The sequence below is a fragment of the Ips typographus genome, linkage group LG3, assembly GCF_016097725.1.
Source record: "Ips typographus isolate SLU linkage group LG3, UJ_Ityp_2.0, whole genome shotgun sequence".
NCBI lineage: Eukaryota > Metazoa > Arthropoda > Insecta > Coleoptera > Curculionidae > Ips > Ips typographus.
The window spans coordinates 15,518,459-15,531,524 of NC_138424.1; the positions used below are offsets into that span (position 1 = coordinate 15,518,459).

The following is a 13,066-nucleotide window of genomic DNA, read 5'->3' on the forward strand; positions in this document are numbered from 1 at the left end:
AATACAACATTCCAGATATAGATAATCTGTACAAATACCATCAAAAAAAGTACAGTGCGTTTTTTTAACGCGCAACATAGGATTTTACGTGTTAAATTTTTAAGCCCATGTTAGACCATTTTATTTTGGAACTGCAAGTCTATAACTTGACGGGTGTGTCTTTAGTACCCTGAAGCTTAAGTAAGTCTACCAATTTGGTCTAAAAAGTGATTAAAAACTGGAAAAAAATCATTTTTTTTCGAAAAGATTTTATCGTTCCATACTCCCTGTATGCATTGTTGTTCCTTGTTGTTTTTATACTGGCAGGGCAGGTAGCAGGTAAAGTGACATATTTTGATTGCATCACGACCCGACATCTTTTGAACGTCAAAAGGGCATTTTATGATTGTTTGGAATACTGTTTGGCTTCAAACAGAGGTCACTTTGAACAATTCACTTATAAAAATACTTCTTTTGTTCTTAACTTTCTTGATATAAAGTTAATGATCACCCTGTTTTACTTTCTACGCCAAATTTTACCTGCTACCTGCCGTGCCAGTATCAAAAACAACAAAGAACAACAATGCATACAGGGAGTATGAAACGATAAAACCTTTTCGAAAAAAGATGATTTTTTCCAAGCTTTTTAACACTTTTTAGGCCGAATTGGTAAACTTCCTTAAGCTTCAGGGTACGAAACAGCCACCCGTCAAGTTTTATACTTGTAGTTCCAAAATAACATGGTCTAACATGGGCTTAAAAATTTAACACGTGAAATCAATCCTATGTTGCGCGTTAAAAAAAACGCACTGTATAGGCAATCTATAAATGAGGGCAAATGACAACTTAACTTCTCACTTCTACAAATCCCAATAAAGCAATATGGCAAATAATAAACAGGCACCGTCATGGGAACCAGGATGTCCATCAGGAGGAATCCTTGCCCAGTCCTAATCATTTTAATGGCTTTTTTTCTAATATAACTAATCATATAGTTTGCAAAGTTCCAAATTCGGATACAGATCCCTTAACATATTTAAACAATGTTATGAAGCCTAATTCTGCCTTTTCTTGTAAGAAGGCAAGTTTTAATAATGTGAGGTGGGTTTTAAACCTGAGCAACAGCCACAGTCGAAACATATATGGCCTTAATGAGCGCCTTTTGAGATCAGTCAAAAATGAAATACTTTGTTCCTCTGACCAAAGTAATAAATCTGTGTTTGGAAAGAGGCGTGTCCGGATGTCCTTAAGGCTGCCTGTGTGGTTCCAATCTTTAAGAAGGGGGATCCGGGTCAACCTGAAAACTACAGGCCAATATCTCTTCTGCCTGTGGTTTCAAAACTTCTGGAGAAGTGTATGGTCATTCAAATGGTGGATTTCTGCAATGCTGAAAATATTTTTTCTCCATGTCAGTTTGGTTTTAGAAAAAAGAGAAGTACAGTTCAGGCCATATTAGATCTTGTATCTACTATTTTAGACGCCTTCCACAATAAGCAGTATAACCCTGTTTTGCTTTTGGATTTGAGCAAGGCCTTTGACTGTGTCGATCATGGTATCCTCCTCCTCAAACTTAAATATTACAATTTTATTGACACCACGAATGTGAATTTGATTAGCTCATACCTGGAACGCAGGCATCAAGTGGTGAAGGTGGCAGGGGGTGTCTTCGGCGGTGAGTGAGATTAACATAGGTGTTCCTCAAGGGTCAAAATTCTTATTGGCCATATATTGTTTTTAATATATATCAATAACCTTCTTTATAATGACCAAACAACGGATAAATACACTCTCTTTGCCGATGACGCCACCGTTTCTCTTTCTGCTGATGCGTTAGATGAGGGGTTGAGGGCTGCCAGGTTGGCACGGGAGAGGGCAGAGCACTGGTTCTGCTCTAATAGGCTGCTGCTGAATGCAGAGAAGACGCAGATGGGGGTTTTCTCCCTTAGAGAATTGTTTGACACACCAAAGGTCCCGGCAGTAACATTTCTGCAGGAAAACTTATCAGGAGCGTCTATCTTCTCCGGCATCTCTCTCGGTGTGTCTCTGCTGGTGTAATACAAAGCTTATTTCGCAGTTTTTCTTACACACATTAGCTATGCAATCCTTGCATGGGGACATTCGACGGGGAGGCACAGGGTTTTCGGACTGCAGAGGAAGGCTGTGAGGGTAGTTTCTGGTTTGAGTTATAGGGAGGACTGCAAAAGTGCCTTCATTGATTTGAGTGTTTTATTTTTGTTCAATTCAGTACAAACTAGGTACTAAAGACCCTTGCAAGGGGTGTGGAACAATGTCAAAAAAAAAAAAGACAACAAAAACAAAGATAATACATGATTAAAGTCTCCAAACTAACGACTACAAAGACAATGATGCAGTAATTTAAACTTGCTCAAAAGAAATAGACTTAGCGTGATCAAAAAATTCCTTTGAAAATTTTTTGAAGGAGGGAAGAACTACTTGAAGCTAACGAACCGGAAAGTACAGGTGACCGGGAAGTAAAATGCAAGGTTAACGTTAATCAATTTTAATAAGTATTTGGTTTTGGAATGATCTATATATTCACACGTTACTCCTACAAAAAATAGTGTCAAACAGAAGCAAAGCAATGATAAAAACTGGCAACAGTGTATAAATCCGTGGAGCTTGGAAAAAGAAGAAGAGTTGTTGACATTTGAGATGTTTTGACTTTTGACATTTTCATAATTTAGCTATATAACCTAAAAATGGTAAACTTTTGTGAGAATTTATTGTTGTGTTTTGTGTTTGGCAGGGAAAAAAATGTTTAAAAGGGGTATAACTCAATTATTGTGAATTAAATTAGCTTCTCGCATCGTAAATAATGTCGGAGAGCGTAGTGGAGCTGCTGTTCTTTGATACTTTTGCTCATGACAGCACAGAGGTAAGATTATATTGTTGGTAGCATGAGTGGTAAGAGTTTTCAAGTAAAACTTTCTGTTATTTCATTTATTGATTAGTTATCTTTAAAATTTAGTTGTGTTTTGATACATTTAGGATTGAATTAAACTGGACTTTCTCATGATATGAGGTGGTTAAATCTTCAACTTGAGTTTCAACTGTAACATTTGTTATTAGGGATACAATAACAATTATTAATATGGAGAGTGATATTTTACAGTGGAAGGGTTTATATTATTGTTTGCGTTTATGTAAATAACAAATTATGAAAGTAACAATTTAGGTGTGACTATGAATAAAGTGACCATAGGTCTGACATTGTGATGGACAATTCATTTGTCAAAACGTCCTATTTCCAGTATTTCCAATGTACATATACAGTGTGTCCTGCTTTTCATGAGTACACAGTACACAGCATATTGAAGGTCCTGGAATGCTTTAGAGGCATTTGGAATCTCTTACACGGTTCACAAAATTTTTTGGAAGCTTCTAAACTGCTTTAATATCTTCTGGGTGCTTCTAGACTAGTTGAAAAGCATTTGGAATCTTTTAGACTGTTCTAAATGATTTTGAAAGCTTCTAGACTATTTTGAAAGACTTCCAACTGCTTTAGAAGCATTTTGGAGTTTCTGTAGTGTTTTAAAATCTTTTTAGACTACTAGGAGCATTGAAGGTTCTGGACTGCTTTTAAGACATGTGAATTTGTACTTTTGGAAGTTTTTAAACTGCCTTGAAATTTTTTGAGAGCTTCTAGACTATTTTGAAAGGCTTTAGACTGCTTGAGAAGCATTTTGGAGCTTCTGTAGTGTTTTAAAACCTTTTTAGACTACTTTAGGGGCATTTGGAAGGTGTTTAGACAGTTTAAAGAGCCTTGAAGGTTCTGGACTGCCTTTAAAGCATTTGAAACCTTGTAGACAGTTTTACAAACTTTTGGAAGCTGTTAAACTGTTTTACAAACATACAGAAGCTTTTGAGAGCTTCTAGATAAATTGAAAAACATTTGGAAGCTTTTAGAAGCTTCTAGGCTGCTTTGTAAAGTTTTGCAAGGCATTTTAGAGGTTCTATAGTGTTTTGGAATGTTTTTAAATTTTTTTAGATTACTTTAGGACCATTTGGAAATTTTTTGGTCAGTTTAAATTTGTAAATTGATACATACATTTTGCAACATGTTTTTGTCATTCAGATGCCTTCAATATCTCAATATAGCAATTTTTTGTCAAAGCAGTTATTGGTTTAGTTTATTTTTAAAAACTTGAAAAGCTTGTTTTGTAAAAAACTAGTTAAACCATACAAAAATAGCAGTAAATAAACACAAAAAACTAAAATAAGCACAAAATGAAAAAAAAGCAAAAAAAGCATCAACAAAATCTGTCAAATAACCTGTTTTTGCATAAATCATACAAATTAGATGTCAAAGGATGGTTGCTTTTATTATTTACAAAATGCAAAATTTCTAGAAATCCAGATTCTACTAATAATAACACTAATTCCTAATATGCCAGTAATGCCCACTAATTTCTTGTAATGCCCAGTAATTCCTAATAATTAACCTAACCTAACGTAGCCTACCAATACCCACTAACTTCCTGTATTATCACAACTGGAAAGTCCAAAAAAAAAATCCTTTTTTAAAGTTAAAAAAAAGTAAATACCTATAAGAAAATATGTGTGCAACAAATTAACTGGAATGGGATACCCTGTATATTTTTTTATTTTTGTATTCTATGTCAAATTCTAGACATATTTTGCATATTAATGTCATATACCTATCTATATCCGTTTCTGAGATATTTACCATTGAATCCTCATCAAGACCTCAAAATATATAATACAGTGTGGTCACAAAATCAGTTCTAAAAAAGGACAGAAAGTCCAGTTTTTCAAATGAAACACATTCTTATAATTCTGTATGATTCTCTGTTCAAAATTAAAGAAGTTTGTATTAGGCCACTTATTTAACCAAAATCACTTTTTAAATTGATACATTGAACCACCCTGTAACTGTCAAAATAACTGAATTAATAAAGGTTAAAGTAGTAGGTGTCAAATTTAGTCAAAACTGTCTTTATTGTCACACGCAACACTTTGTATAGACTTTTATATGTCAACGGCTAGAAATTAAAATAGGTTTTCAAAAAATATGGCCGCCTGTGTTGATAGGTTGCTTCGTTTAGCCGCCAGAGGGTTCCAAAGCTAATGTTTTCCTTGACGGTTACAGCTCTAATATCTTTAAAGGATTTTTTTTTTTTAATCGGACAGATACGGCCCTGATATTTGGCACAAACAATGATTGCCAAATCTAGGGTAGTAACAAAACTGTAGAAATACAATCATTAAGGTCGATTTTCGCTTGCACTAATTGTCCAACATAACGCAAAACCCATTAGGATAGTGGCGGTGTTTCAGGCAAATTTGACCCTTACGAAAATTGTCATTTGCAAAAAGAGTTTTTAAAAAAAATTCCAAGCATTACGTCGTGTTAGATCTAGTAAGTCACGTGACCGTGTTTTCCTAATTTTCTATAGTCAAATTAGCCTTTAACCAGTCAAAAAATGTTTGTGGTGCATCCTGTCACTAAACCGTAAATAACACGTGTATTTGTAGCACGTTTGTATTGTTTAATCCTCAAAAACTCGCTTAATTGCACTATTTTTGGTAAAGCTTTATACGTCAATAGCCAATGAAATGAGCTTTCTAAAAATACCCCAACTGGGGTTAATAGGTTGGTCGGTTTGGCCACTAGAGGGCGTCAAAGTTGACTAATTTTTTCATGACTTTTTTTTGTTCATCTTTTTGTTTAATCGTCAATAACTAGCTTATTTGCCACACTTTGTATAAGCTTTTGAATGTCAATGGATAGCTAATGAAATGAGCTTTTTGTTGACGTATAAAAGTTGATTGATTAGTTGTACGGTTTCGCCGCTAGAGAAAATTTTTGAAAGTAAAATTACAAAAATCATAATTTTTCCTTGTTTTCCAACGGATTTCATTAAAATTACCAAACGTTTTTTTATTTATTTATGTTTATATTTCTATGGTAGATGTATAGAAAAAAAATATTATATGATAATTTTTTTTATAATATAATTTAGACCTTTTAAATTTTATTAATAATACTAATTTAATGCCCAGTAATGCCTACTTATTTTTAGTAATGTTGCCAATTCCCAAGTAATGCCCACTAATTTCTACAGTTTGTACACTATAATGCCCCAGTGGTTTACCCCTCGTGGTGATTGTATGTCAGAAAAATTAAGTATTTGGCTTAAATTAAGTTTGGTTCAGACTGTGACAATACAGATGGAAAAAGACACAGTCTGGACTACACTTAACTTAAGTTAGGCTTAAAGTATGAGGGTGCAAATGGGGGTAAGTACATTTAATTTATTTATTAAGACAAAAACTGAAATAAAAGGACATTGTATCTTTAAGAGTCAATGTAATTTGGAATCAGAGTGTACAGACGCCCTTCTTAAATGTTTCTAGTAGAAATATTTAAATATGTCTTTTCGTTTTTGTTACCAACCAATTCAAAAAGTACCTAGGTAGTAGTAAGGGTAGAAATATTCTATCAAATGTTTTGTTTTCTTTTTTTGCAGTATTTCAGATGCAAATTTTATATGTTTATTAATAATTTAACTTATTAAAAACAGTTTTATTTTTATTATCAGTGGTACTTTTATTAGTCAAATTCTCAGAATAGAGGAAGCGGATTTTTGAACACACTCTCTCTTTAGAATCTCTCTATCGCTTAAATTGTAGGTTTTTAGGCGTGGTCCTTAAAAATCTGTCATTGTCATTCAACAAATATGGTCACTTTAACTATACCTAAATAAACTGCACAGACAGCAAAAATGTTGCTAATTTTAAACACCTTGTATCTCTGAAATGTTCTTGTTGACTTAATTTGAAGAGCTTTGGAACCTTGAAAGGCTGCTTCTTCTATAATCAGGTCCTGACCATGACTTTGGATAAAAGTGAGTTTTTTAGGGCAAAAACAGGTTTCTTACTGGCTATTTATGGAAAAATGTTTTTCCGTATTTATTGCATTGCAAACAAAAGTGATATGTAAAGACATGTTTGGTGGTTGTTCAGTATTTGGACTACAATAGAAATTATGGAAGGCTTTGGTACTTTAAGTCCATTACATTTACATTTTTATCACTTTTCTACAACATTAAATATAAGGATACTTGTGGTAATCCTGAGATAGAGTCGATCCAGGAGCAAGAGTTTGTTATAAAGAAAAGTTAGTTTGTCAGAGATGGCCAAAGGTAATTTTGTCACAATGAATTTGCGGAAAACGGTAAATTTGTCAAAAATTTTCTTTTACACATAATGTTTTTTGAATTTTGAATACTTCATCTTAATTAAATTGTCAGTAATTTTTTTAAAGTATTTTTAAATTTTTTTTTATTTGTCAGTTGTGAATAAATGCTTGCTTTATACCACAATCAAAACATGAAATTTCTTAAAATCATTTTTATTTACAAACTGTTAAAATGAAAGAAACTTGTCTATCAATAACCTAACAGTGTAGCTAAATAGTTGATATAAATAATATTGCTTCACATTTTATGTAAATGAATCAATTCAGGCAATGACAAAGCGAAAAAATGTCAGTTTTTTACACTTCAAAACACTTTTTTACATGGAAAAGCTTGGAAATTACATTCAAATCAACGTTGCCAAAGTCAAAACTCTTGATTCAGTCATTTTGTTAACATCAAAAAGCTCAAGAAGCTTTTAATGTGTGTGATTAAAAACATTGTCCACTTTGACAAACTGAAGTAGTTATAACGTTTAATGACAGGGTTATAGTCACCTGACTGAAAAAATGTGTAACAGGGTTACTTTGCTTTGATGAATCACTCTGCAAATTGTTATCTGTAACTTTGTAGAGTTACACTGCAATTCCTCAAAGAAACACTACTTTTGACAGTTTTACAGCTGTCACGTCACCCAAGAAAAATATTAAAGTTTTTCTTAACGTCCTAACTGTCAAATTTGTGTCAAATAAGCAACTATTGGCGTTTCAAGTTAAGATTGCAGCGCCAGTTGAACTAAAATCGAGTAACACGTTCCTAACCTAACATTATAAATAATATAACACTGACAGTGTCACACTGTCACTTCATATTTATGAAACATGAAATTTGGCTCAATGGAGCTGTAAAGACTACTTACAGTGTGGTTTATCCAAGTAACACATTATTTCCAAATAGTCCAAATTTTATTGCCTGAATTGTTGCTTTTGATGCATTTATTAGTCTTTTCTTCATCATTCTCTTAAATTCTCCTAAACTACTTTAAATTTTCTTGCCGTTTTATCCAAAAATAAATTCTTGAGAATTTCCCATCTGTAGAGTTTATACACTCTGTAATTTCTTTGTAGACGAAAGTGAAAAATTCGGTGAGAAACCACCAAAAGTGTCCAAGATATCAACTAAATATATTATATGACACAATAATAAATGTTCTAAAAATGTCCCAGCTATCAAATGCACTGAGTTGAATTTTACAGAAAACAAAATCTTGCAAAGATAATTATGCAGAAGAAACACATTAAAAGTAGATTTGTAGTGCTGTAGTTGAGGCTGTAGCATATGCTTGCACTAATTTTAAAAAAATTAATTTGATTTTTAATTTGAATTATTTTTATTTTCAAACCTGAAAGTAAATTGAGAAATTTAAGAGAAAGATCATGGCGGATTTTCACTTTCATATTGGTTTTCATATTTTATAGGAGAACTCCGAAATTTTTTTGTGTTGCCAGATTGTCTGGTATATCCGCAAATGTTAAGTCCAGTTTTAAAATAATGTAAGTTAGAAACATGCTATTTCCAGGTATTTGCTGCGGAAATGTTTTAAATTGAAAGCTGATAATTTTTATTTTTAAATTAAACAAAATGTAGAAATATTGGCAATACGCTGGACAAAAACTGGAGTCTTTTGCTTTATTGATGTTGTGTAGTTTGTGTTTCTCAGTTTTCTTTTCTGTCAATAATTTATTTGTTATTTTCGATAGCATATTAAATCTTTCCGGTTTTGCGCATGTTTGCACGATCTACCAACTGGCGAATTTTGCAAAATATTTTCTGAACACTAAGTTATCAATATTTTTTGCAGGAAATTAATTTGGATTTGGTACAGTTTCCTAAACCGGTTTACGTGACCGAAGTCCGGATAATACCTCTTGGAGCTAGAGTTCAGGCCGATTTTCCAGGAGGTGTTAGATTGGGTGCTACAAATCCTAGTCAATTTCAAATTGAGTTTTTTGTCAATGACTTGGGAAAACCCGGAGCCAGTACATTCGAGGAATTGGGTTCTTTTGAATACGATCAGAACGGTAAAATAAATTTGGAATGTTCACCTGATGATTCAGTCAGAAAAATTCCAACGGATGGCTTAGTCTTAAAAGGTTTTTTCTTATGAAAAGCTTTCTGTTTCATCGTAGTGACCTAAGTTTCTTTAAAGGGCTGTACACAACTATTACACTAGCAGTATACGGGACGTTAACCAAGAATCTGTCTGAGCAGTTAATTCAGCCGATTGTAAATCCTGCTTTACCAAGCCAACCTAACACTATAGCAGACTCCCAACAGATTGTAGCCACTAATACCATAGAGTCTGAATGGCCTCAAGAAACTGTTCCTCAACCACAAATTGGTAGTTAATTAGTTATATAATACTGCTTACTTTACTGCATTTTACCTTTTGTACAGTTGACTACCAAGCGCAGGCTAGCACTAATTTTCAACCTTACGTACATCCGCCTGAAGGATATCAGCCTGAATATCCAGAGTATTTCAGCGACATACCAAAAGACCCTAGAAGTTATCAACATACACCTGAAAGGGATTGGGATAAATCTAGAAGTAGGGATAGTGACAGGGAACGAAGTAGGGATGGTTATCAAGTAAGCTTTACCTTTTCAGTCATGTACATGAAGTTTCTAATAAAATTTGTTAGGACCGAGACTATTTGGAGAGGAGAGAGAGAAGATATTCCCGATCGGACAGTAGAGATAGAGATAGACCAGTTAAAGACTATCACGAAAGCAGCCGAGATAGGGACTACGAGAGAGACCAGGATCGTGCAGACTATCGCAGTGACAGAGATCACGATTGGGAAGACAGGGAACGTCAGCACGACAGGGAACGTGTTAGAGAGAGACGGCACGATGATGGTCATCGCAGATCTGAACGATACAGAGATGATAGGGAAGAACGAAAGAGACCAAGAACACCTCCGATACAAAGCCCCAAACGTCCTCATTCTCCTGGTATTCCAGATGTTGTTAAGGAAGCACCTGTAGCGCAAGATGACTTAACTAGTGTGGATGCCGCAGAAAAAGTTAAGCGAGATTTGAAAGACGACAAAGTGACTAAAGCAGATGAAGTGGATACCTCCAAAGAGGTGAGTTTACTTGATTTTTTACTCAGATAAATGTAGGGACTTTACTGAACAGTAAAGTGTCATAGTTTTAAGGTAAAGCCTAATTTATTGAATGACACATTTGAATATTTCTTCTTCGTTAAATTTTCAGTAATTTACCGAGAATGTTCTCTTATGATTCTTTTAATTTGTCAGTTATGAATGATCAAATGTTTGTTTTTTAGCGTAATTAAAACATGAAATCTGAAGCATTGTCTTAAAATTTAATTTGCACAAATAAATTTAAAATAGTAACTCTGTGAAATAGATTTTTTTAAATATCTATAGATATTACGGAATTGACTAACCAGTAGCGTCTGATTTCACGGTTTTTATAGAAATTGTCTGTGGAATAAAATTATTGACCCTGATAGGAAACTTATCTAACTACTTGTCTAATCTAACAGGATAGTTAAATAGTTTGGCAGGCAATGGAATTTTGGACGGCGTTTAAAACGGCCCATACATTATACAATTAGTTGTACGATAGATTGAACATACAATTGATGCGACAAGTTGCCCAGGATTTTGGCCACAAATACAAACAATCTGAGCATCAATCGGTCTTGAAGATTTATAGAACTTTTTAAACTTCTGTAGCACACAGAGCATCATGCCGCGTACGTTGTCAAAAACAACTACAGCAGCAATAGTGGTCGCTTTAGTTCCTGATGAAAGAAAAGTTAGGAAAAAGAAAAGAAAGGAAAAGTTTTTCCGACTCTAAAACATCCTTTTTTACGTAGACAAGCTTGAACATTTTTAAAATCAACGTTGCCAAAGCCAAAACTCGATAGAAGCTTTTAATGCGTGTGATTGGAAGAACATGGGCCACTTTGACAAATTGAACTAGCTATGACGTGTAATGAGAGGCTTATAGTCACCTGACAGCTGTCAAAACTCATTAAACATTGCCGTGACACTCTAAAATGTAAAATAGTCGCGTCTCTTTGAAGAATCACTTTGTTGAGAGGTCTAATGACAGTTTAAGACTTTAAGTTTGACAGTTATGACACTTCACAGCGTCGCTTATAGTCAGGTGACACTTGTTATAATTATTAAAACTCATTCAGCAGTGAGACGAAGCTATCAAATGCAAAACAGTTGTACATTATATTTACACCTCAGAAAAGCCCCAACTTTGGCATTTGTGAGGTTAAGTGACACTTTGATATGTTTCCGGCGCCATCTGACCGCTGGCAACTGTCAAAACTCATTCAGTATTAACATACAGAGGGAGACCGGATTTAGTGTGTTTTGACAGGAAAACCCCATATTTACCTAGATAAGAAAAAACTAGTATACATGTCTAGAGGTCGATTTTTGAGAAAATATTAATGGCACAAACCGTATTTGGATATCTTGTCAATTCGCGGCGCTAGAGGGCATTTTATAAATTTCGCCCATTTTAAAAACTCCTCACAACTTTTTTGTTTATTAAAATATCGAAGTGAAACAAAAACATGCTCAAGGCACTTTTTCGGTGTGATTCCAGTGGCGTGCTTAGTTTTTTGCTAATGTCTTCCGACTTGGCTAATGTGCACTTCGATATTTTAATAAACAAAAAAGTTTTATGGAGTTTTCAATATGGGCAAAGTTTGAAAAACGCCTTCTAGCGCCGCGAATTGACAAGATATCGAAAAATCGAGCTCTAGACCTGTATACCAGTTTTTTCCTATCTAGCCGGGCAAATGGGGTTTTTCTGTCAAAACACACTAAATCCGGACACCCTGTACAGCTGGAATACGCACATTAGTTGTATTTCTTTGATAAGTCGCATTACAACTTGTATTTTTAGCTCCATAGAGTTAAATTTAACAGTTGTGACATTAACAGATGCTGATACGTCACCTGACAGCTGTCAAAATTCACAAGGCTGTGACGCGAAATTACCTATCCAAAATAAATAATTCTACCGCTTGGACAAATCACTCTTTACATTGTATTTATATATATATAGTCTGACGTCACAATATTTCCTATTGGTCAACTGTAAATTTCCAGCTGACAGATCTGGCAAAACTTTTTTCCTCTGTCACAGTAGTTGCCTGTAAACTCGGCATTTTTAATTTTCACTTGTCACTAATTTGTTTAGAATTTATTTAATTTAACAGTTATAGTTTGTTATGATAAAACCTCACGTTAATGAGATTTCAACATTCTTAATTGAGTGAGATAATCACTAACGCTTTATAAATGAACACTCTTGGATTTACTGTAGGAAATCAAACGAACCGTTAGTTGTATATGTACATGTGTATATTACAAGGGAAAAACAACCACAACATTTACAATTTACAAAAATTACAGAAAAAGTTGCAAGATTAATGATGAAATTGTAAATGAATGAAATTTAAACAGGAAAAGTTTTTCCAGTGCCAAACTGTCCTTAACTGCCCTTACCAGTTTTTAAAGACGATGTTTGGGTCCTGGAACCTCCAGTATCCTCTCCCCAGTAGTCAGTAGTGGCCACCGCTGATTTCCAGGTAGGGAATGGGGTCCAGAGACTGGTGACAGATACCTAAGGCAGAAAACAGCAGAACACCAGGAAAAACGAACAAACAGCTTCAACACTTGTTCCGGCAGCCAAAAAGGTGACCAGAGGTAATGACAAGTGTTGAAGTTGTTTAAAGCAAACTAATATAAATTAAAAAAAATTAAATTAAACTAAATCAAGTAAGGAATTGACCTGGTGGCTCAACTCTGACTGAGGCTCTGACCTTCTAAAACTCTGTGGCTG

The 13,066-nt window shown here is 34.2% G+C and overlaps 1 protein-coding gene across 1 annotated transcript in view; it reads left to right on the forward strand.

Moving 5' to 3' along the window:
* The first annotated feature begins 2,689 nt into the window (after nt 1-2,689).
* vir (VIR_N domain-containing protein) overlaps nt 2,690-13,066 on the forward strand; it is a 32,187-nt gene continuing 21,810 nt past the window's right edge. The window contains exons 1-5 of the mRNA XM_081976645.1: nt 2,690-2,875; nt 9,022-9,313; nt 9,370-9,561; nt 9,618-9,811; nt 9,865-10,311. Of these exons, the coding sequence (XP_081832771.1) occupies nt 2,816-2,875; nt 9,022-9,313; nt 9,370-9,561; nt 9,618-9,811; nt 9,865-10,311 (1,185 nt within the window). The 5' untranslated portion in view covers nt 2,690-2,815. The remainder of the gene's footprint in view (nt 2,876-9,021; nt 9,314-9,369; nt 9,562-9,617; nt 9,812-9,864; nt 10,312-13,066) is intronic.